At 38.9% G+C, this 26024-nt stretch overlaps 1 protein-coding gene across 4 annotated transcripts in view; it reads right to left on the bottom strand.

The window, feature by feature from the left end:
* GRXCR1 (glutaredoxin and cysteine rich domain containing 1) overlaps positions 1 to 26024 on the bottom strand; it is a 313882-nt gene that overhangs the window by 55326 nt on the left and 232532 nt on the right. For all 4 annotated transcript variants that reach the window (XR_009563995.2, XR_009563996.2, XR_009563997.1 and 1 more), the window contains one exon: positions 7452 to 7694. Coding sequence is in view for 1 of the 4 variants with exons in the window: in XM_030881156.2 (XP_030737016.1) it covers positions 7452 to 7694 (243 nt within the window). In the remaining 3 variants the exon portion in view is untranslated. The remainder of the gene's footprint in view (positions 1 to 7451; positions 7695 to 26024) is intronic.

Genomic DNA, 26024 nt, shown 5'->3' with positions numbered 1-26024 from the left:
TATATTATTCAAAGAAATAATACATGTAGAAAGCTTAGCATAGTGTATCATTCAAGTTAGCTTTTACTATCATTGTCATTGTTGTTGCTATTAAAAACTATCCTCAGATATTCAGGAAAAAGGACAAGGAAGCAATCACATGACAGAGTAGTACTGCTTCATTTAAATTCCAAGAACCTGACTTAAAGCTTAGGTTCCAAACTTCCCCATCCCATACTTTCTGAAGTAGAGTGAACAGGCCAGAAACAAATATTTCATGACCCTGAATAAGGAGGCTTGAAGATTGAATATGTGCTGTGTCTACTACCAAATAAGATCCAAGGAAAAGGGGTAAATTTGAAAGCTCAGGGGATTCTTCTCTCATCCAGATCTCTGTTGAAATTGTTAATGATCAAGGAAATGACCAAAAATATGACTTGCAAAGAACAAGGAAGAGAAGATAAAGATCTAAAATTCACCTATTCCACAATTAAATGCTAAAAAATCAAAATTAGATACGATGGTAATTACCTGTAGTGAAGTGGGTCGCTTACTAGATAAAATACTCAAAGGCGACCAAGAAGTGGGGTACACTTCAGTAGGCACCATCTCCAAAGTACTCCTTTTAATGAAAAGTTAATTATCTAGGGATACATTCTCAGAAAGCCCTGATAGTTAAAGAAGATTGTGTCTATGTACACTGAGAAGGTCTATAACTTTCAACAGATTTTCAAAGAAGCATATGACTCCAACACTTAAAAACCACTTCTCACAAGTATATGGTAAATATTTTCAAGAGGTTTAAGACAGAATAGTTTCAAGACCTAACAAAACACTTAACTTTATGTTGATGGTTTATGACAATAGTTATAATTTCATATAACACATTCCCATAAAGAAACACCAAATTTACCAAAGATTCCCTCCCATTAGTCCTCCCACCATCTCTGCAGCCCTCATTAACAGAGTGAATACTACGGAGTTGCTTGGTGCAAGGAAACAATTAGTGTAAAACACACAGCATGAAGGAGCTTATTCTAGTCAACTACTCAAAAAGAGTTTTGTTCAGCGTGGCAGACACTAACTTCCTACCCAATATCCATGATCCCTCATTTATTCTAAGAAAAACCTTTTTTTTTCAACATATCAATGTGTCCCTCTGGAAGAGCACAATTCCCAGTCTACTTTGCAACAAAACGTGAACAATAAAATGCAAAGATGGGTAAGATTTCTGGAAGAACTCTTTACAAGGGCACTCCTTTAGCTAGGATGCCCTTCTCTCTTTTCTTTTCTTTCTCATTCCCATCCTGCCTGGAATGCAGGCATGATGTCAATACTTTCAGCAACTATTAGGACCATAAGGTCCATCAGGAGACCTTCAAGGTAGAAGACATGTGCTAAGTACTATAAAATAGAAAGTGGTCCTAGGTGACATCATGGAACTTTATACCCTCCCAGGAGCATCTTCCTGTACATTTTTTATGTGAGAAAAGATAAAACCCTTAATTTTTAAGGCTTCAAGGTTTGTTGTGGTTTGTTTAGGGATTTTTTTTTTTTTAGAAATAAATCATTGTTGTTCAGAAAAAAATGTAATTCACAAATGCTGTACACACCCAGCCTGAAAAATGTCACTTTACTTTGTTATACTGCCTAAAAGTGGACCACTTGATGATTCACTTTGATAAACAGTAATGATTTTAATGGATAGTCTACATGATAGTGAACATTAGACCACAAAGAACTGTGACCTCTGAGAGGAAGGAAGCAAATGAGGTGAGTTCTACAGTTTCCCAGGCTTACTATCATGATAGCTTTTCCAAGCTATATACAGGAAAGGGGAATTTAAAGCAGAACCTGGTAGATTCCCTGAGTTAAGGAAATAGACCTGAGAGCCTAGGAAACTAAGATAGCTAGAGTTCACAGGACAGAAAGTAAACAGCTTTACAGAGAATTCTGGAGATAGACAGAGGGCCCAGCTTGTGTTCAACAGAGTAAATGATCATTACATGCATGTGAGGAAACTACTCAAGGCCAGCAAAAGAACCACCTGAAAGGATGAAAAGGGACAGTGTCTGGGGCACGGTTGGGAATACTGCCTGTTCCCATCAGCCAGACTGGAAAACCTTAAAATTCATGGGGCATTGAGTAAAGTTATCAAAAGATTATGTCCCCATTCTGAGGAATATTTAGCTTTGGACTAAACACTATTCTGGCCCTGCCTAGAAAATCTTAATAACAAACCCAAAATAGCAAATGATTTCCAAGTAACTTGACTGCATCTCAGCAAAAAGCCCAAGAATATTTATATGAATACAAAAATATCCCAATAAAAAATACTTTTATCCAACCAGATATGTGGAATTCAATCAAAATTACCAGGAAGGCAAAGAAGTGGAAAATAGTACTCAGAATTTCAATTAATTGAAGCCAACCCAGAACTGACACAGATAATGAAAGTGTCATGCAAGGAGATTAAAAGTTATTATATGATCAAAAAGCTAGAAGAAATATTGAACATATTAAGTGAGACATGGAAAATACATTTTTTAAAGAAATCAAATGTCTAAAGATAAAAATTACAATATCTGAGATAAAAAGTACAGAGATGGGATTAACAGAAGATTAGATATTATATAAGAAAAGATTAGGGGTCCAGGAGACACAGCAATAGAAACTATCCCAAATGAAATAAAGTGAGCTATGGAATTATTTCAAACAGCCTGATATGCAGGTAATTAAAGCCTCTGAAAAGAAGAGAAAGAAAGGAAGATATAAATAATATTTTAAAAGTAAAGGCTGAAAGTTTTTTGAATTTGATAAAAAACTATATACCTACTGAACCAAGAATCTCAATGAACCCTTAGCAAAAGAAACATGAAGAAAAGTATGCCAAGGCATATCATAATTTAAGTTCCCAAATCTGGTGCTAAAGAGAAAATCTTAAAAGTAGTGGGGTTGGGGGTGGCAGAGAAGACATGTCACAAACAGAGAAACAAAGATAAGGGAGGGGTCATATTTTTTATCAGAAGTAATGTGAATGAGAAGATAGAGGAGCAACATCTCTAAAGTACTGAAAGAAAAAAAAAACTTTCAACCTAGAATTCTATACCCAGCAAAAATATCTTTTAAAAATAAAAATGAAAGAAAAACTTTTCAGACGTGAAAGAATTCATCCACAGCAGACCCACACTACAATAGTAGTATGTAAGAAGTCCTTCACATAAAAGAAAACTGATGTCAAATGGATATGATGCTCTACACCAAGGATTAAACAGAACCAGACCTTAAAACTGCAGAGGGTAGAGTACTTCCAAACACACTTGATGAGGTCATCACTATCCTAATACCAAAACCAGACAAAGACGTTAGAAGAACAGAAAACTATATTGACAGAAAGATCAATGTTTGCCAGGGGACTGGGGTTGGAGGAAGGGATTAACTGCTAAATGACATGAGGAATATTTGGGGGCTTATGGAAATGCTCTATATTTTGTGTATTGGTAGATTCATGGGTGTACACATCTGTCAAAACTCATCAAATTGTATAATTTAAACGTGTAGTTTATTATATGTAAATTATACCCCAATAAAGCTGGTTAAAACAAAACAAAATAAATGAAAACAGCATATCTGGCAGATACTGTGGTTTGTCTCACTCAGTAACCTATCCAGACTCTTTCTAGAATGTCTTCCTGTGCTATAGAGTGTATAGCAGTGTATAGAGGCTAGAAACCTAAAAAGCATATTTCCCATTTTCCCTCACTGCTTTCACATGTGACTTATTTAGTAACCACAAACAGATACACTCACTCAAGACTTTATTAGGAAGAGAATTTTGTAGAAAGAAGGGCAGAGAACAAGTCATCCATTTTGCTGGTGTGGACCATGGCAAAGACAGCAAGTTACTGGAGCTGACCACCTCCAGACTGTGGCAGAGGCTTCCTTGGTGGCCCATTTCTGGGAAAATTGGAAGTAATTGGAGAAATTTCGGAAGTAGTCCCTAGAAACATGCCTAGAGTCTGTATTTCTAGTGTGTCTACTATCTGTGCTCAATAATAATTCCTTCATTCTTAAATTGAATAAAACAGTACTTTAAATAGATATAGAATTATCAAGCAGTCACAACTCAATATCAGCTAATTTAAGAGACCCCTCTAGATCACCAGCCTTTCCTCTGTTACTGAAGTCCACACTTGGATTCATTCTACACGTTTCATAGCTCAGTTCCAACGTGGATTTTGTGAACTCTTACTGTAGAGTTTTATGGTTGGTCCATAATCAAGATACTATTTCTAACTCATTTCCTACGGGTATTTCTAAGATTATTTATGTCCAAACTGTTGGAACACAATCTTTTTGTGTAAAGCTTTTCTGATGCCAAAACAATAGGGCACTTGCCCCAAGTAAGTTCCAAGCTGAACTTGCTCCTCCCCCCATCTCTCTCCCTCCACCACTGAGCATCCCAGGGCAGTGTAGATTTGTTTTCTAAAGTCGTTTCTTTCCCTTGACTATTCCTTTGCTTCCATCTTGAGTTTTTAGTTTGGCTGGGGAAGACAGTCATCAGGCAAAAAGAGCATCCTTGTCAGTTCTTCCATTCTTGTCCATAGAAGGAGTCCTATTAGCTTCCGTTCAGTGAAAATAACTGAATTCCCTTGGCACCACCCACCCTGGGTCTGATGGCAGTGATGGCAGTAAAACTAGGGAGCTGTGAAATGTCCTCATCCTCTCTCCATCCCATCTCACTGTCTCCTGCACTCTGCCTCCATATGCCTCTGTCTGTGTCTCTGTCTATTTCGTTCTCTGGCTCTGTTTGTCTATTTCTTTCTCTCCATCCTTAAAGACAGTTGTATTTGTGCAGATGATTCACACATCTTGAATTTTCTCATTTATTTAAATTTAAACTAAATCAAATGGTTTCATGTAACTGTTTAAATCATCACAGATGTTAAGGAAACTACCAACATCAGTTCCTTTTCCGCCCCCAAAATTATGCTTCACCACATGCCAAAACCCAGCAGAGGGCATCCTTCCATTTCAGATGTGCAAACACTGCAGGGAAAAGGCTCTACAATTCTGGCAATGTACTCCATTTGCAACTGTGCACTGGAATCTAAATAAAGGGGCTACTGTAGTAGTAGGGAAATTTGTTACATAAGTTGTTCTGGAGTGTTTATCTCCATTTTGAATTGTAAATTTAGAAGCAATTCCCCTTTCATAAGAAAAAAAAAAGAAAAAAATCTCGTCTCTGGCCTCTCTCCAGATCTGGGGAATTAGCTTCAAATTTCAGAAGCAGCAGGTAGCACCTCTGTGATCCCTCTGCCTCTAGGCATGTGTGTAAATAAAGTGATCACAGAGACAAAGCAATCGAGAAAGAACTCTGCACCCTACCTCCTCTGCTGCACTCTCCCCTATCCCTGAAACCTAAAGACAAATAGCAAGAGAGGCATTTTGCCTGTTACACTGAAAAGTAGGAAGAAGATGAGCCTGGTCGAGAGCAGAGTAGCAGGTGGGGCCCACCTTGTACCTGTGTAAGTAAGCAGTCGCCCACTAAGATTAATTGTGTAGCTTCACAGAACTTAAAATTCCACAATGAAAAACATCTTACATTGTCAGAAGAATTTCCCCCAGGTTACAATGCAAATACCCACAACCCTTATCAGTGATTTTCTCCGCAGTGTGGATGAGTTTATGAGATTTTCTTTCCTTGTGGAAGAATGTCTCAGGAGAGAAGGAGAGAATATGAGGAGACAATATAGCATCATTCCTACATCCATTCAGCATATGTTTTTGAGCACTTTATGCCAAACCCTGTTCTAGGCGCTAAGAACCCACCAGGAAACAAACTAGCAAAGATCACTTTCCTTGAGGTGATGTGTCAGAGTGCAAGGGTCTGGGGAATCGGACAGACCTAACTTTGAGTCCTGGTCCTGCCAATTACCCAGCTATGTGTGTGTGTGTGTACATATATATATATATATATATATACACACACACATACACACATATATATATATACACACACACTATATACAGTGTATATATCAGTAAAATCCTCAAAATTAGCCTAAGAAAAGTTCTATTATGATTATCATTTTCATTTTACAAATGAGGAAATCAGGCACAGAGTGATTTATAAATTTCCCAGAATCAGAAGTAGCAGAGCAGGAATTTGAAACAATGCTGCCCGACTTCAAAGCTGTCTTGCCTCTTAACCAGTGCACCAGAGAGTTGATTTCTAGGTCCTGAGGACTAGATGAGATGACACATATAAGCTGAGAGTATAGTATAGTACTTTTTAAAATTTATTTATTTATTCATTCATTCTGTCATTTTTATCACTGCCATTGTTATGGGTTTCTGGGACCTCAGGGTATATGTTGAAGTATAAGATAAGAGGCTCAATGCTTGAATCAAAATACTTCTAGTTCAGAATCTATCTGTGTCCAGCTCTGGTTAAAAGTAAGATTGCATAACGTCATAGCTACTGAATCATGGCTTCTCTGCATTAACCTTTCCGTAAGATGACAGGCGGCCTCTAACAGCCATGGCTCTAGACAGGATATCAGGACACAAGCTCCCTGTAACAAACAGGAGCATTTCCTGCTCTGGCTTTTTCTAACCTTCCCTGGAAGCTGAAGGTTAAGACCAGATTTGAAATGAAACCAAGATGCAAGGATCCGTCTCTGGTTGACAGCCGCTTTTTGTTCTCTGATCAGTGACCTTGTAGTCAGTCCCACCCCCCTCAACTGCTGGTGTCCCTTTGCTCTCTCTCTTTCCAAACTGCACTCTCCAAAGGCCCCCTTCTTGGGCTTCGTACTGATGAAGCTTGTTCATAGATCAGTGGGGGTTAAAGATGCTAACCGTGCTATTCAAAGAGCAAGGAAGCAGTCATGTTTTGTTGCTGCTCTGGGAGTTCTCTGCTCGCCTGTAAGCCCGCATTTGTGTCTCACGTTCTCGCATTACCAAAATCAAGAATCATTTTAAACAAGCAGATTAAAATTCTGGCTCCGGGCCCCATTTCTTATTGATTTCATTTCACGACTGTCATCTTAGTTTCATTAAGTAGGAAACTGAGTGTTTGATAATGGGGTATAGGAGAATTCACAAATGGATATCTCATATATCCCATTTTTCTTGCCTGCACTAAAAAAAAAAAAAAAAAAAAAAAGTTTTTATCCCACATGTCAAGCTTCACAATGCAAAACTCAAGTCAACTAAACATTTAAAAACTGTATTTCTATTCAAAAAGGCAATTTCATACTGATTTCATCTCACCATGACCCTGCAGGGGTGAACACTGTGGCAACACATCATTTAGGATAGAAATAAGTGCTTCAAACCCTTTGGATTGAACTTAAAAAAATAGCTAGTATGCTGGTAGCTATGATGCAAGTTGCCTTGTCATAGCCTTATAGCTTTCTATCAACACTGGTTGGGTTCAATAAAAAAGATTTTCCTTAGCAGATACTCACCCCAAGGTAATGGCCATCGATGAACACGACAGGAAGCGAAGGAGCTTCAGAAACCCGTCGGCATCGTTCATCTAATTCTTTTCCATAGTCACCATTCAGAGCTATGTTTTTCTCTTCAAATTTTACCCGATGGTTTTGGAAGATCTTTCTTACCAGTTCACACCTTTCAAAGGTTGTCCGTACCACACGAAGGCAAGTCGTATAAATCACTACGCGGTCAAATTCTAGTTCAATGGATGGTTGCTGTAGGAAAATATTATAGTGTAAATATTTTGGCATTTGCTTTCTTACATCTCTTTATTTTAAGACAATTAACATTTCAGCCAACGTCTTACACATTAAAGGCCTGCAATAAAAGTTGAATAAGCACCATATTTGTCAATTCTAAGACATGTCTTTATACTTTAGAACATCTGTAATTGCAATAAGGATGACAATCAACATAATTTAAATGACATAATTTAATTGACAGTATTTTTTCTGTTCCCAATGGCGTATCAGATAATGGCATATCTTTTTTTTTTAACATCTTTATTGGGGTACAACTGCTTTACATTTTTGTGTTAGTTGCTGCTGTATAACAAAGTGAATCAGCTATACATATACATATATCCCCATATCCCCTCCGTCTTGCATCTCCCTCCCACCCTCCCTATCCCACCCCTCTAGGTGGTCACAAAGCACTGAGCTGATCTCCCTGTGCTATGCGGCTGCTTCCCACGAGCTATCTATTTTACATTTGGTAGCGTATATATGTCCATGCCACTCTCTCACTTCGTCCCAGCTTACCCTTCCGCCTTCCCGTGTCCTCAACTCCATTCTCTACGTCTGCATCTTTATTCCTGTCCTGCCCCTAGGTTCTTCATAAGCTTTTTTTTTTTTTTTTTTTAGATTCCATATATATGTGTTAGCATACGGTATTTGTTTTTCTCTTTCTGACTTACTTCATTCTGTATGACAGACTCTAGGTCCATCCACCTCATTACAAATAACTCAATTTCATTTCTTTTTATGGCTGAGTAATATTCCATTGTAATTGGCATATCTTAAAATTGATGATGCCTCACATGGCATGCCATGTGGTGAAATAAGGAATGGTTGAATTATTTTTCTCATGTTTTGTAGACATCATTCAACTACAATAGCTGCCTCTTATACCCAAAGCAAAACATGGAACAGAATAGACAAAGTTAGCATTTAACCATTTGAAAATTCTTCTACTCATCAACTTACCAAATTTTACAGCTTTTTTGAGCCAAAATTTACTGGGAATAACAAGATCTATATCATAGGATTGTTCTGAGATTTAAGAGGCATACAATGGGTGCATGAGCTCTGTTGAATGACAGGCTCCCGTGTGCAGTGAGAAGGTTCTGCCGTGAGGAATAGAAGATATAGTGGCTCAGAGAGAGTGCATAGAAACCAATATCAAGGTGGGCAGCAGGTCAAAGCCAGGCATAAAAAGGAAACAAGGAAACAGTACACTGCAATGGAGTGTAAGCAATTGGAGGCTTAGCTTACACTCTCAAAATGGAGGCAAGCAACTCTCAAAACCAAGGTGAAGACTCCTAAAGAGAGAATCTCTTTTTGTCTATGTTTCCTGCTGCATCAGAAATCAGTGACTGCATTCAAACCCTGCCAGCACTGCGAGGGCCTTATCAGCTAGGTCCTGACATCACCAGGGTGACATCACCCTCTTCCTCTTTATTATAGCCTTATTTGAAGGAGACTGAACAGAACCCAACTATATACCGTGAGATCAAGGGATACGTGAGTCTCCACAGTGCTACAGTTGTTGAAAGACAACCACACAACTCATAAACTCCTGTGAAATCAAAACTTGATTTGAAACCGCTCCAGACGGCTAAATACTAGAACCAGAAGGTAAGATACTAAGCTTCACCACTTTGTACTCAAAGAAATCAGACCACTCTGCCAGATGCAAATACAGATAGTTCTAGAAAGATATGAAGTGATGGAAATGGCTATGCAGTGGTCTCCACTTCACTGAGAGACTGGACATTTTTTTTTTCCTAATGGTAAAATGTATTAAAGACGTAAGAATCTTTTCTTTCCTCAATAGAGGTTAGAAGCTAAGTTGAAAACCAGAGGCCTGGAGGGGCCAAGCAGGTGTCATAAATGCTGGAGCAGACCAGGAGTAAATAAGATATTAGTGAGAAGCAGGGAGAGTGTCATTTGAAAGGGAAAAACATAACTCAGCTTCAGGCAAGTTTCAGGAATGTCACTCAGTGTTGTCAGATATGATTATTGTAAATATAAACTTGAAATCTGGATTTTTATAGGAAATTTTCTGCATTCTAAATAGTGGCACCCCATTTAAAAATGTATTGAGACCCCTGGACAAAATATCTGAAGGCTGAATTTGGCCTATATACTGCTAATTTATAACATTGGAAAGGAGAGAGTCCCAGGGAGGTATATCAGATATACCTGGACTCTGTCTCTGGCCATCTCTGTCTCTGGGAAGCTAATGAGCTGTTTAGCCTCAGTTTTCTCATCTGTAAAATGTGATAATAGTGGTGGTAGGTACCTAATAGGTTTGCTGAGAAGATTAAGAAAACTAGTGTAGGGCTTAAAACATAGTACTGTGTGCTGAGATATACACTGCAAAGATATTACACTCCACATTGTGGAATTTTTAAGGTTAAAACCACAAGCAAAAATAAATCAATGGAAAATATCAATGTAATTAATGACAAGAAAAGAGGATTATTACTAGGCTTTAGATTAAGAAGCACTGATCTTCAAAAAGAGTAACCAAATGCCCAAGAGCCTCTGGTTCCTCTTCATATTCACAATTATGAACAAGCTGGGAATCAAGGAACTCACTGTAAATGCTGCAGCTTTTGGAAGAGCACCGAACTTCTCTTTTTCCTGATATTATCTGAGTAATTATGCATTGTTCCTCTGGCTGCAAAGACTGCTATAACTGCATTTGTTTCTACCAAAATGTTCCACTTTTTTCAATAGTACACTTACTTTTGAAATATTTTATAAGAAATACATTTCCCCATGTGAAGAAGTGGGAAAATTTAAGATTGGGCCATTCTGTTCTCACACAGGATTCTCTCTGCTCGTACAACATATGCTTGGTACCACTTTTCTGTGTATCTCTAAGAGACAGACATTTAAAAAACAGTAATAACATGAACCCTTATCAAGTGGCCACATTAGATGCTGTTCAGTGCAAAGGGTAACAAAAAATATCCCTTTGCCTACTGTTGAGGATGAGCTTTGCCTGGAATCAGTGATTGTATATTAGAATAAACTAGGGAGCTTTAAAAATCCCCAAAGCCCAGGCCAAGCACATACCAGTTATATCAGAATCACCAGAGTGATTTTTTTTGAAATCTCCTCTGGCAATTCCACTGTGCAACCAAGTTCTAGAGCTAGTTGGATACCAGTTGGAAATGCAGAATCATGAGCTTCACCCCAGATCTACTGAATCCGAATCTGCACTTTAACAAGTTCTCTAGGAAATCTGGGTGCACATTATATTTTTGAGGAGCCCCGGTGAAGTCACACATAGGCAGCTTGACTTGTTAGAGAAACTGGGTTTATGTCCCTTTAAAATAACTGCTAGTCATTTATACAGTCATTAGAATAATTTGCCAAACATATGCTAGGCACTATATATATAATGGGGAGCAAAAATTATAATTCCTAACAACTTGGAGCTCATAGTTTAAAGTAATAAAAAAACTAAAATGTTACATAAATCAATATAGAATTACAAACTGTTAAGTGATGCAAAGGAAATGCACAAGTTGTTAGAAGAGGCTATGGCAGAAGGGCCTTTTCTGTTTTAGAGGTCGAAAAAGCGTTATCTGATATTTGAGCTCTGATTTAAAGGATAAGAAAGAGTTACAGGCATTAACTAGGCAGAGCGCATGGGGAAAAAGTCACAGATAAGTGCAAAGATGTTGAGATGGAGGAAGATGGCATGTTTGAGACTCTGAAAGAAGGTATTTGCTGAAACACAAAGGAGAATTATAATAATACGCAATGATTCTGGACACGCAGGTAGGATCAGTATCATGTTGTATTTTATAGCCACTCTATGGCCTTTAACCTAAGAGCAATGAGAAGTTCCTGAAGGCTTTTAAGGAGGATGGGAGGGGTTTACATATTTTAAAAATAAGTGAAGCAGGGCTTCCCTGGTGGCGCAGTGGTTGAGAGTCCGCCTGCCAATGCAGGGAACGCGGGTTCGTGCTCCGGTCCGGGAAGATCCCACATGCCGCGGAGTGGCTGGGCCCGTGAGCCATGGCCACTGAGTCTGCGCGTCCGGAGCCTGTGCTCCGCAACGGAAGAGGCCACAACAGTGAGAGGCCCACATACCGCAAAATAAATAAATAAATAAATAAATAAATAAATGAAGCAGAGCCAGTGCAGATAGTTGCACAGGATGTGCACTGCACAAACCTAGAGATTGTCATTATTAGCAAAGAATAAAGGAAGGATGCCCCCAGGGTTGTGTGATTCCACAACTTGAGCAATCGTACTCAGTCTCATTCCCAACTCCCTTGGTCTGAAAACTGAGATTGAATCCAGGGTAAATTCAAGGTAGGAAATACAGTTTATCTAGTAGAATAGGCTATTAAGTAAAATTTTCTAAAAATAATCTCACTGAACAATTTTTTGATATGATTTGAAAGTGGATCTTTCTAGAGGTAGAAGTGGGTTAAATGATTCCTCAAGGTTGTTTCCAGTTTCATAATATCAGTTTTAAATGATATTGTCTTTAGAAAAAGAAATCCTCTTCTACACTTGCCTCATTTTCTTTCCCTCAACAGATTTGTCAGAGCATTTGGCCAGAAAGCTAAAAATAGCCCCTCAGTGGTTAGCTGTCCCTCTTCTCCCTTCCTGAGAGTTACCATGGGAATAGCGTAATGAAGGATGGAGGCATCTGAGACAGCGCTAAGAAGCCACTGGGATTTGCAGCCCGCTTGTTCTGAGAAAGCCGACCTAGATGTTAATAAAGGCAAGCCGTTTCTTCCTGTCCATTGATTAAAAAAGTGACTCTTTGGGGTGCCCCGAAGCCTCACAACAACCTGCAGCAAACGTAGATGTGTTGGTAAGGGACGGAAATTGCTGTGAACAAGACTAATGAGGGAAGAGATCTGGGGATATATGGATATGTATAGCTGATTCACTTTGTTGTAAAGCAGAAACTAACACACTATTGTAAAGCAATTATACTCCAATAAAGATGTTAAAAAAAAAAAGACTAAGGGGTTACTTTGTAGCCAACGTATGTCCTCAGCTTGCACCTTGTCCAGCAATAGCCACTGTCAACAGTAAGTTCTGTAGTCACCTAGGCATCCAGGGACACTTCTGGAGGCCTCACATCCACTGGAACTGTCACTGATTCAGGCCAAGGATTAGTCCCTACGGCTCCCCGACAGAGGATCAGCTCTGCGCAGACCCAGCTCCCCGGGCTGGAGCAGATCCAGATCCAGTGGGCTATTTCCACTTGACCCCTTTGACTGTACAGCCTGGTGCCGGTTTGACAAGGCCTCCTGAAATCTGGGCCTCCAGACAATTCCAGGAACTCAGGTCTTAAACAAAACTTTAAAATATAATAAAAAGTGACATTTTTAAATGGCGATGGCAGACATCATGCTAATAACTTTACATTCACTTAATCCTCCCAATAACTTACATGCTGTAACGGTCTTTATTTATAGATCTAGAAACCTAGGCTCAGACGGGATAAGTGTCCTAGACAAGGTGACAGAGTTAAAGTTACAGCAAAGTTAGAAAATTGGAGCCCAGATGCACACCCTTCAAAGTCTGTGGGTTTCTACTGAGTCAAGCAGGACCCTTGAACCACACTCTTGGTTTGCTACCGCTGCCCCAGAATCAGGTTGTTGCCAAAACAGACTGATGTAGACCTAATTCAGTGCCCATGAGATAATATTGGCGATCTAAAGAGATTTGCCTCTTTACTAAATTATGTGCCCACATTTAACAGTAAGTAGCATCACAGGAGGGACACTGTAAATGTTTTCCTGTCTAAAAGGATACCTTTGAAATGGACAAAGTAGAGAGAGCTCTTCTCTGCTGTCTGAAGGCAAAGAGGTGAAGTGATTAGCTCAGAGCCATACAGCATATCAGAAGGCAAACCGGGACTAGACCTATTTCTTGATTATCAGGCATTGGGCCAACCCACTGGCTCCAGGGACCACCATTTTAAATAGAAGACACATGCCTTTGGAAGCAGGGCCGTGGGGCTTTGTAAAGGACGGGAGTTTTTTTTTCTCTCTCTCCCTCTCCATGCTACTCTGTAAACTTCTATAGCCGTATGCATATTCTGGGATGCTTCTTAATATTAAATTTAAATAAATAAATAACCCCCTTGCTTTCAAATCGCCTTTTGAATTCTCATTCTTGCGCTTCACTACTGTGATGTGAAAACCCACTTTATCCACACCAGGCTCCTCTCTTAGCTTATTTCCTGGATCTAATTCCATTCTGACCACACTCCCTATTCAGTTCTGAGGGTACATGGTGATTTTCTAGGCCAGCGGTCCCCAAGCTTTTTGGCACCAAGGATTGGTTTCATGGAAGACAGTTTTTCCACGGACGGGGGCTGGGGGCGTGATGGTGCAGGCGGTGATGCGAGCAATGGGGAGCGGCAGATGCAGCTTCGCTCGCTGGGCTGCCGCTCACCTCCGGCTGTGCGGCCTGGTTCCTAACAGGCCACGGACCGGTACTGGTCGGTGGTCCGGGGGTTGGGGACTCCTGTTCTATGCCGTATTCCCTCCTACACATTGACCACAAAACACCACGGGGAACTTCTCCATGTCCCGCTGTAAGACACAGGTTATAAAAATAATTACAATACCTACTATTTGTTGCAGGACTCCTGCATATACATATGTAGTTCCGGGGCTGCAAAGGGGAACTTTATGTGTGCAATGTTCACTTATCATAAGAGATAAGGATTATTATCCAAATTTTATAGAGGAGGAAACTAAACTTGAAGATAAACTTAAGGTGTCTAAATACCTCAGAGGAAAAAGGAGCAGAACCAGAATTTTAACCCGGGTCTGCCTCCTATGTCCTTGCTCGTGTCTTAGGAAGATACTACATAACCCTCTTAAATACAACAAACCGATGGGTCATACCATTCCAGACCTGAGTAGTGAACTGTATACCACAGAGGGACTGTCAAAAGGACTGTCCTAGAAATTCCCATTGCTCATCCCTCCACTTTATTCTAATATCTCTGGTTACATGTCACCCCTCAGGCACCCCATGTAAAACAGACCCTCTATCCTCCAACCCAGTTCTTTTCTTTAGGATACCTAGTACTGCTGGACATTATTGTGTACGTTGATTGGTTTACTGTCTATCTCCAAAAATAAAATATAACCTAAATAAAGCAGGAATTCGTTTTGTACACAAGAACCTAGAATATTATCTGATACATAGTAGATGCTCAGGAAATACCTCCTGACCTCTTCTCCATACATTTAATTAAAACTTGGTTTGAATCTGCCTCTTAGTAACAGAGTAATCTTGGACCAGTTACTTAACCTCTTTCAGTTGCAATTTTCTAATTTGTGAAATAGACATCAATGCCTATTTCATGGGAATTTGTGAGGATTAAATAATTTAATGAATAGAAAAACCCTTAACATGAAGCCTGATGCATAATAAACCCTCAACAAATGCCATTTCTTTATTATTAATATCATTAGTACAAAATGTTTTGGACACACACCAGCAGCACTATCACCACTATGATTATAACCAACAAGTCCAAATTCACACCTCAGAAGTCTGAATGTGGCAAAGTTTAACTTCAGAATTACACGATGATGAAAAAATAAATCTCTTTAATGACTTAACTTACCACTTACATTTGTTTGGATGCGCCATCAATTCTGAGAGTGAAAACAATAGAGGAGACCATGCATATAAGATGTAATAAAAATCCCTCTTTGTCTAAGTTCAGCTGCCCTCTGGGTGGCATGAAAGAAACACGTGAGTAACAATCTCTGCACCCAAAGATTTCTGTAGAGAGCATTCTGTTTTCACAATGCTCCAAGATTATGGAGTTCATTTTATATCATTCATTATAGTTCATTTCCTTTCATGCTTCAGAAATTATCTATTTGTCCAAATCAATTACTGAGTTGGCCTAGACATGAATTGAAAAGTCAATGAACCTAATGAATCCTCCAGACCAAAGAAATACATTTTTCCAGAAAGTTAAACTGAAACAATACTGACTTTACAGCACATCAGACTTAATTGGAAATGAAGGTGTTCCCCACCTCATGAAGACCTTAGAAAGGGGTCTCAGTTCTCTCAATTCTGCGTTATTCAAGCACAGGGAGGTTTCACTTGAACATCGAAATTTTTGTCTTCTCTTTAAAAAGCAGAAAACTTGACAACACTAGTTTTATTGCATTCCTCTGCAAAAGTAATACCTGGAGCTTGACAGCAACAACTCCCTTTAGATGACACATGTCTCCTGTTGCCACATTTAATATCATTCCTTTATATATAGACAACATCTCTCATTAACATTGTCTGCATTGCCCCTTTAGATCTGAGTTAGTGATGTCATTATCTAGTCCATATGCACACTTTATATGGGAAGAAATTGAGACTCACAGTCTCAGTATTTGAATCAAACTTTTTTAGGAAGCAACGTGTTGCAGTGGAAAGAAAATCCATCTGGAGCCATGACTTTGGCACTTAGGAGTTGCATAAATTTGGAAAAATCAGTTTACTTTTCTGGGACTACTTTTTCTCTCTCTCTTATGAGTGTAGCTATAATCTAGCCCATAAGGGAGTTGTAGGATCACAGGTAAAATGCACCTGAAGACATTGTAAATTATAAAACTTTACAAACACACCAGCCATCATTATCCCCCAAAGTCACACAGCTGGGAGAAGAGGAACTAGGATCTCATGGAAACCACCTTCCTCCCAAACAAAAGCATCTCTCTTCCAATATGAATAATTTGGTTTCTATAGAAATTGTCACAAACATGATTTATTGGCATTTGCAATTCTACTCATCTCTGCAGATAACACTAATATTGAGGTGAACAACAAAATCATCATTTCAGGAGCATCCAATCCCAAAGTGATGTGCTTGCCACAGCGAAAAACCAGGCAGCAAATGAATCAGAAACACCCTACAAATGGAGGCATTGAAAAAACATATTTTCCCTCTCATCCTATGAAAGATTCAAGTTGCAAAACCAGAAGAAACTGGACTAAAATGTTGAACAACAGCATCAGAATAATAAGTGCTTAGTTCTGCCTTGATCATTTTCATAACACCTTTCATCTTTTTACTTTATACAAATCCTTGTGCTTTCTTAAAGGGAAAGGTGCCCTTTATCTTCCACTCTCCCAAATATATACATATGATGAATAAAAATCAAACAATAAAAGATTAAAATCTTTCCGGATTTTCTACATCAAAGAAAATGCCTGAATAATTAGCTAAATGTAGTCAATCCCTTTTAGTGGGTTAGGAAGTGATAAGAGTCTACTTTGGATTTTGAAATACCTGCATCTCGTCTCAGCTTGATGCTTTCACAAATTCCGGTGTTATGATGAGAAGTGATCTCAGTCTCTGTGGAACTCCCAGAGTAGACTGAGAGTCTATTTCAAAGGCAGAGGACACTCAGAGGTTGAGAAAAGTGGACCCAGCCCCAGGCAAATCCCTCATTCCTGCCTCCTCCTCAGGTTTCCAGGTTTAAGCCTTGATTTCCCTCTGACTCTTCTGAATGTCAGTCTCAACCTCTGCTAAGTATGCTCCACTCCAGATTCTAAACACAGTATTTAGGGGAAGAAACTGCCGGACAGCACTGATGGGTAGCTTGGAAGTTGGCACATGAAGCTGATACATGTATTTTATGAGCATCAAGTCCTTTAATTCTGAAGGAAATAGGTACTATCATTATCTTAGCTTTTCAGATGAGGAAACAGAGGAGTAGGTGACAAGCCTACAGAGAGACAGAGAGATACACAGATAGATAGACAGACAAATAGAGATAGATTAATTTTAAGGTCATGGATCACAGGTTTAGGAGCTAAAGGACTTCAGGTTACACAATCTTAAAACAGACAAGAAACTTGGAGATCATCTAGCCCAACTTGAACAAATGTATGACAGTGTCAAGAGTACACTCAAACCTCTGGTAATTGGACTAGTGCGCTTATTGACTTCCTATAAACACACAATGAGGGTAAGGCAGGCATGAAACACATTGTTCTTTCAAGACCTCGATACAGTCACTTGTGAGCAGCACTCTTCTCCAAGTTGCTGCTGAAGAAATGGAAAGATTATAAAAAGGAGTAAGTGCATTAAAGAAAGATTTGCCTGCTCTTTAATCAATCTAGTGTGTCTCATCTCTCTTTTCTACTCCTTCCTACCACTCTCCTTGCAATATGCCTTGCATATGTCAAACAAGCCTAAGAAATTGCTCTGAAAACCAGACACGAAGCATGATCAAATGAGGGAGGTACTTTGTGTTACATGAAAAGGAAAACAGAAATGAAAATGCTTGAAATTTCTGCATAAAGCCAGAGGTTGAATTTGTCTGTGTGCTCCACAAAGGAATCTAGCTAAGTCTTTCAGTTCCACTTCAAAGAGCACAAACGAATAATGGTAAGATTTCAAAAGCAAGAAAACGTTGCCTTCCCATCTCTCCTCAGATTTCCCCAGATTAGGTTGCTTTAATAAAAGGAACTAAATTGTGAGGCACATGAAACCTGAAACCTACAGAAGCAGATGTGAAGAATAATACTCAAAACCATAAAAAACGTATTTTTTCAAGTACATACTGTACTGTTTGGGATGATCAATGTAATTTTGTAAAGGAAGTTTAACACTTCATATTGATTGCATATTCAAATACGAAATAAATGCAGGTGTTTTGTTTTGTTTTGTTTTGCGGTACGCGGGCCTCTCACTGCTGTGGCCTCTCGCGTTACGGAGCACAGGCTCCGGTCGCGCAGGCTCAGCGGCCATGGCTCACGAGCCTAGCCGCTTCGCGGCATGTGGGATCTTCCCGGACCGGGGCACAAACCCGTGTCCCCTGCAACGGCAGGCGGACTCTCAACCACTGCGCCACCAGGGAAGCCCAATGCAGGTGTTTTTAAACAAGACTGATCACAGTATTATCAGAAGGAAGAAAACAAAAATATTTCTGGAAATGTTCTTCACCAGACACTGCTGGCTTTGACACCAGAACTCCTTACTGGAGATGATGACTAGATTTTGGAGATTCAGTCATTAGGAAAGAGATCTGCTTAAATTACTGAAGGAAATAATAAGTCTCATTAGGTGGAAGATTTTATCATCAACAATTTTATTCATAATTCAATCAACACTGGAAGCAGAAAAAATATTCATTGATGATTTTCATGCTACAGGCTTTATAGCAGATGAATGCATTTATTATCACTATAATCCTCACAATATGCAATGCAATAGATATTATTATTCCATTTTCACTGACAAAGTAAGTGAGTCACAGGGAGATTGCAAACTTGTTCAAAGCACAAAATCACAAAAATCTTTTCCCACTGACATATATAACATCCTTCTCTCCTAGACTTCCTTTTATATATCTGGTTATCCCTTCTCCATGTTCAGCTAGGGTCTCTCTTTCCCTAAGAATTCTGGCTCTCATGGGCTCTCAGCTTGGTCTACCTCCTTCTCTCTGGATGAGCTCATCCAAAATTTCAATAGTTAACTGAAGGCTGTGAACTCCCAAGGGTACATCCTCAGCTCAGATTGCACTCCAGCATTCCAGATTGAAGGTCCAGTTATCAATGTAACATCTCCACCTGGAGAAACACACCCTCTCTACCTTGCATTGAGGATGCCTGAAGCTAACTTCATCATTGCCACTAAACCTATTCAACCAGCTGCTGAAAATCTGGGGAGGTCCTGATTTCTCCAGCGCTTTCCCTCACCACCCCCTGTGTTCTATAAATCAAGTATCAATTCTTTCTTTTTATGTTTCAAGCCTGTCTCCTTCCCTCTGTTCCCACTCCTACAGTTTTAACTCAGGACCCCACTATTCTCGCCTGGATTACAACAGCCTCTTAACTTGTCTCCATGCCTCTAAAGTAGGCCCTTTCTATCCATTCTCCAGAATGCATAGAAGAATCTGATCATGTCATTTCTTGACATAAAATAATAATAAACGACTGCTTCCCATAGCTTTCAGGATAAGGTCAAAATACTCACCTATAAAGCCCTCTGTGATGTGGCTCTTATCTTCCCCCTAGCATTCTTTCCCATGGCACACCTTGCCCTGTACCGATTATCTGACTAATGTTTATAAGTTTCAACTATGTGCCAAATTCTCCAACACACCAAAACACGTCATGTTCTTCAGTATCCATGACGTTCGTTCTCTTATGTAGTCCTTGTGCCTGGAACACTTTCCTCCATTGCTTCCTCTTCCTTCTCAACCAACACAAGTCAGGTCAAGCCGCATCTCTCTAGGGAGCCTCTCCCACTCCTCCCTCCAACGGGCTGGGTGCTGCCCAACTTCTGCATCCCATCATGCACTCTGCACCACCCCTTCCTCCTTTACCATGAGACTATGAAGTTGCTGGGATCAGTGTTTCTGTTATTTTACATCCTTTACACTTAATAGAGTGTCTATTAAGAGGCACTAAGCACATGTTTACTGAATGAAGAACAAACCAAAATTTGAACTTAAGGCCGTCAGATCCTAAAGCTTATGCACTTCCTGCTATAATAACACAATACAGCATGATACAGGGGAAAATTAAGAAAAGAAAATGGATGCTTTTCAGCTAAAATAGGCAAATCAATAAAACCTCGCTAGAATATCATCAAACTGATTGCAACTTAGGGGAACACTTACAGTGTATATTTTTTCTATCTCATTAACAAATTTTTGAATAATAATGACTAATTTGTTCTTAGCAAAATGCCCAAAGCGAAAATGCAGGTTGTTGCTGTTGCCTGGCCATTCAGTAGGTGTAGATAAGTCTGGCTAGAATGATTTAATAATGGTTGTCTCTGATTAAATTGAAACTACATTGCCAGGCCAAGAGCTGCAAGCTGAGAGTTGCACAGCAGCCAACAGGATGCATTCAAAGAAATCACCAAAGGCCTCTTTCACTTGTCCTCATTTTATTGTTTTTAACGACATATGGAAGAGAAAAACACCAAAAGACTAGCACTTACAATTAAAATGAAATAATGTAGTTTTATTTAAGTTAATGATGATTCTGTGAAGTGGTACTCCAAAATATATATTTGTGAAGCAATAACCATCTTTAAAATAAAATAGAGAGCATCATTATGCTCCAGTAAGATGTGGTTAAATGCCTGTGCAGATGTTAGCCGTCGTGCCTGAGGAAAGCCTAGCCTGTTGGTCTTTCATCAACATCCACGTCTACCTGGTAGCACCTACTGGAATGGTAATCTAAGAAACAACCACCCTTTCAAGAGACCAATTTACAGTCCCCAACCTGCATTCCACTGTCACATCCTCAGCCAGCCCTGGGAGAGAGAGAGCATCTTTCTCTCTGGTTCCCAAGCTCTAAGAATCTAAGTAGAGAAGGTGACAAACATGGTTCCCATCGCCCCCAAATGTGGAGAAGAAAGGAAGAAAGAAGCAGAGATGAAAGAAAGATTCTTGACAGTATTTCCACCTTTCTTTCCATCTCCGTCCCTGAAATGGCCATGGATTATGACATGAGTCAACAAATAAGTTCCTATTTCTGAGTTTTTTGTTTGAGTTGGTCATGTTTCTGCTGTGATCGAAGATACTGTTATAGCACCCCAGATTTCAGCAGATTCCATAAACTTTAGTGATTACATTCTTGCTCTCCAGAAACAAAAGCCCTTCCAGAAACAATCTTTTGTAGAGAAAATCAGCCTTTTTAGCAGTTTCCACATGCGTGGGACATAGCCCATTTCTACACTCATATATCACCTAGGCTTGGACAGAATGAGGGACTGAAGACCTCAGGAATGCTTGGCCCATCTCCTTCCTCTTGACTTCATGGTTTCAAGAATTCCGAATTTGGAGATACAACACCTAAGTTGTGACTCCCATCTGTGCTAGTCTGTGTTAAAATGACCTATAACAGATTGAGTCCCACATTTGTAAAACAGGTAAAACCCTCTTGCATCTATGTCACGCAGCTCTTGTGAGGATCAAAAAAAATGCACAGCATTACTATACTTTTTACAACTATACATAAGTAACTGCCCTTAATTACTGATATTTCCCAAGGCTAAGTCTTGAACCTTTGATATCTTTTCTATAAACTCCTTCCCTTGAAGGACTAACCTATTTGCCTTCACTACCACCTTCCTGCTCCTGGCTCCCAAGTGAATACTTTTTTTCCTTTCCACTCATCTGAGCTAGACTAATGAACATTTCCTTTTTTAAATCCTGACATAACCTTACGCTCAGCAAGTCTAAAATCTGACTTTTCCCCAAATCCATGCTCTCTCTGATCTTCCCTCTCTGGCTTTTGTCTGTCCATCTTCTAATGGGTCCTGAAGTCTCCATCCTTCCTTTCTATTGATCAGATCCAAACATAAACCAGTTTCTGTTGTGCCATTTACCGAGTGTGTACCTTTTCCATTTATTGCTGCAAATTCAACTTCTGATAGACTGAAGTATCAGAATGCTTTTAATGCCCAGCCTGCAAGCCTCTTCAGAACTATTTCTGTTTACAAGCTCCAAGAATAGGAGACCCGCCTATATCCCCACAGTGTTTGGGTCCACAGACCCTACAACACACACCTGTGACTCTCTAACTGCTAGTTTTCTTTTGGCTGGAAGTTCTAAGGCATTCACCATCACCTGGGTGCAGCTCTCAGCCAGTGATTAATGGGAGTTGGAGGATGAATATCTCAGATTCCCTGCCCCTCTGAAGTGTGTTCAGTATTGTAGGATTGAGCTCTAGTTGTCTATAGCAGTAACTCCTCAATATCACCCTGTATTTTCTTCCTGCCATCTCTGTCTCTCCTACTGGGGCTTCCTGAGATCATTTCCCAAATACATTACATACATTCAAATCCTTGCCTGGGGAACCCAATCTAAAACAAATAGTCATCCTTGATGGGAAAATTCCCCTCTCCCCAAATGCATTTTTATTCTATTTTCATCTCCTAGATTTCAAAGCAATGTTATCTTAGGTCTCCAAGCTTTCCAAAGGTCTTAGTAAAATCGTTCTTTTTCTGTTTACTTGCAGCCCTTTCTTCTACCCTGAATCCAGGCATTTAAACCATCTTTTGCTATTACTATGTTTCACCTATATTTATCTGTCACTCCCAAGTAACAGGTAAAGAATCTGAGGGAAGGAATTGAATATTAAACATCTTCTGTTTCCCCCCAAATGCCTATATATATAGGGATCAGTTTTGCATGCAGAAATGAGAGCTGTACTAAAAAACATAGTAGATGCTCAATAAGCATGAGTTGAATTAATGAATGAATGGAGAATAACTCCAGGAGAAATGGAGAGAAGAAAATCATTGAAAACAAATATGTTATTTTGAGATTGGTTTTTCTGATGGAATATTTAAAATAGACCTCAAAATAATGAAGATCATATATGACAAATCCACAGCTAACACCACACCCAATGATGAAAGGCTTTCAGCTTAGATCAGGAAAAAGACAAGGATGCCCACTCTCACAACTTCTATTCAAGATAGTACTGGAAGTCCTAGCCAGAGCAATTTGGCCTCCCCTCCCCCCCCCAAAAAAAAATCAAGGCATTTGAATCCAAAAGGAAATAGCAAAATTGTCTCTGTTTGCAGGTGACATGATCTTACATATAGAAAGCCCAAAGACTCCATCAGAATTGTTAGAACTGATACATAAATTCAGTAAAGCTGCAGGATACAAAATAAATATACAAAAATCAGCTGTGTTTCTATACAATAACAACTATCCACAAAAGAAATTAAGAAAAAAAATCCCATTTATAATAGCATCAAAAAGAATAAAATAAATAACTTTAACCAAGGAGGGGAACGACCTGTACACTAAAAATTATAAAACATAGATGAAAGAAATTTTAAAAGACACAAATAAATGGAAAGATATCCCATGTTCATGGATTGGAAGAATTAATATTGTTAAAATATCCATACTACCCTTATCTTACACAATGCACAAAAATCAACTCAAAATTGATTAAATATTTAATTGGAAGACTGGAAATCATAAAACTTCTAGAAGAAACCATAAGGGAAAAGTTCCTTAACATTGGTCTTGGCAGTCATTTTTTGGATCTGACACCAAAAGTACAGGCAACAAAAGCAAAAATAAATAACTAGGACTACATCAAACCAAAAAGAATCTGCAGAGCAAAGGAAACAGTCAACAAATCAAAAGGCAACCTATAGAATGGGGGAAAATATTTGCAAACCATATGTCCAATAAAGGGTTAATATCCAAAATACTTAAGGAAATCTTATAACTCAATAACAAAAAACAAATAATCCAACTTTAAAATGGGCAGAGAACCTGAATAGATATTTTTCCTAACATTAGCCAACAAGTATATGAAAAGATGCTCAACGTCACTAATCATCAAGAAATACAAATCAAAACCACAATAAGGTACCACCTCACATCTGTTAGGATATCAATGACCAAAGAGATAAGGGATAACAAGCATTGGCATGCATGTAGAGAAAAAGGAACCCTTGTACAACCTTGCACACTGTTGGTGGGAATGTAATTGGTACAGCCACTATGGAAAACAGTATGGAGGTTCCTCCAAAAAACAAAATATAATACTACCGTATGATCCAGCAATCCCACTTCTGGCTATGAATCCAAAAGAAGTGAAGCCACTATCTCAAAGAGATATATGCAGTTCCATGTTCACTGCAGCATTATTCAAAATAGCTAAGTTATGGAAACAATCAAGTGTCATTGACAAAGGGATAAAGATAATGCGATTATATATATATATATGATATATATATATAAAATTCACCCAGTGAAAAAGAAGGAAACTATGCCAATTGTGACAATATGGATGAAAATGAAGGGTATTATGCTAAGTGAAAGACAGAGAAAGACAAATACTGTATGGTATCACTTACACGTGGAATCTAAAAAAAATCTCAAACTCATAGAAACAGAAAATCACATGGTGGTTGACAGGGGCTGGGGGGGTGGAGAAAATGGGGAGATATTTATCAAAAGGTACAAACTTTCATTTATAAGATGAATAAGTTCTGAGGCTCTAATGCACAGCCTGGTGGCTATAGTTAATAATATTGCATTGTATGCTTGAAATTTGCTAAGAGAGTGGGTCTTAAGCATTCTTAACAACAGCAACAACAACAAAGTAACTATGTGAGGTGATGGACGTGCTAATTAACTTGATTGTGGTAATGATTTCACAATGTATACAAATATCAAATCGTCACATTTTACACTTCAAATACATACAACTTCATTTCTTAATTATAGTTCAGTAAAGCTGGAAAAAAATCTTTAACCACAATTGTAGCTATAACCCCAATTAAAGAACAATTGGCTAGAAGTTTCAGCACCAAAAATGATCTTCAACTAACAAAGCATGAGAAATAATATGCAATTTTACAAAACAATACAAATGAACTATGTCTAACATTGATTTTGAATACTAAAATTGCCCAGCACAATACACTGAAGCATTAGGATGTAACAGAAAAATTTATATTATCTCTTAGTCAAGCAACTGTTCCCCAAAAGTTAAACAAAAACAAAAACAAAGCAGAATCACAAAATCTGGGAATGGTGACTTTCAAAAGCATACATTGGGTGATACCAGCTCAATTGTCCATTTATTTAAAAGTATTTAAAGTGCATCTGCTATATGCCAAGCACTGTTCTGGGAACTGGTGATGCAGTGGTGAATAAAACAGACCAAAAAATAATTTCTGTCCCCAGGGAGATAACATTCTAGTGGACACTTTGAGCATTTTAACCCATAATTGCCCAAAGTTGGGCTCAAAAAAACTCAGAACAAGGGGAACATCAAAATAAGTTTAACTCCCTACTAGAACTAATTGCACTTTTTTTGAACTTATGAAAACCTAGAATAGAGTGCTGCCATGCTGAATTGCTCTTTCTTCAGGAGCAGCAGTACGGCAGCTAGAAGAATTAAAAAATATCAAGAATGTATCTTCAAGAAGATGTGGTACATATATGCAATGGAATACTACTCAGCCATAAAAAGGAAGGAAATAATGCCATTTGCAGCAACATGGATGCAACTGGAGATTATCATACTAAGTGAAGTAAGTCAGAAAGAGAAAGACAAATTCCACATGATACTACTTATATGTGTAATCTAAAATATGACACAAATGAACCTATCTAGGAAGCAGAAACAGACTCAGACATAGAGAACAGACTTGTCGTTGCCAAGGGGGAGGGAGTTGGGGGAGGGATGGAGTGGGAGTTTGGGATTAGCAGATGCAAACTATTATACGGAGAATGGATAAACAACAAGGTCCTATTGTATAGCACAGGGAACTATATTCAATACCCTGTGATAAAC

Source organism: Globicephala melas, chromosome 5, assembly GCF_963455315.2.
Source record: "Globicephala melas chromosome 5, mGloMel1.2, whole genome shotgun sequence".
NCBI lineage: Eukaryota > Metazoa > Chordata > Mammalia > Artiodactyla > Delphinidae > Globicephala > Globicephala melas.
Note: the sequence above shows the minus strand (reverse complement) of the source record. Positions and strands in the feature narration are given on the sequence as shown.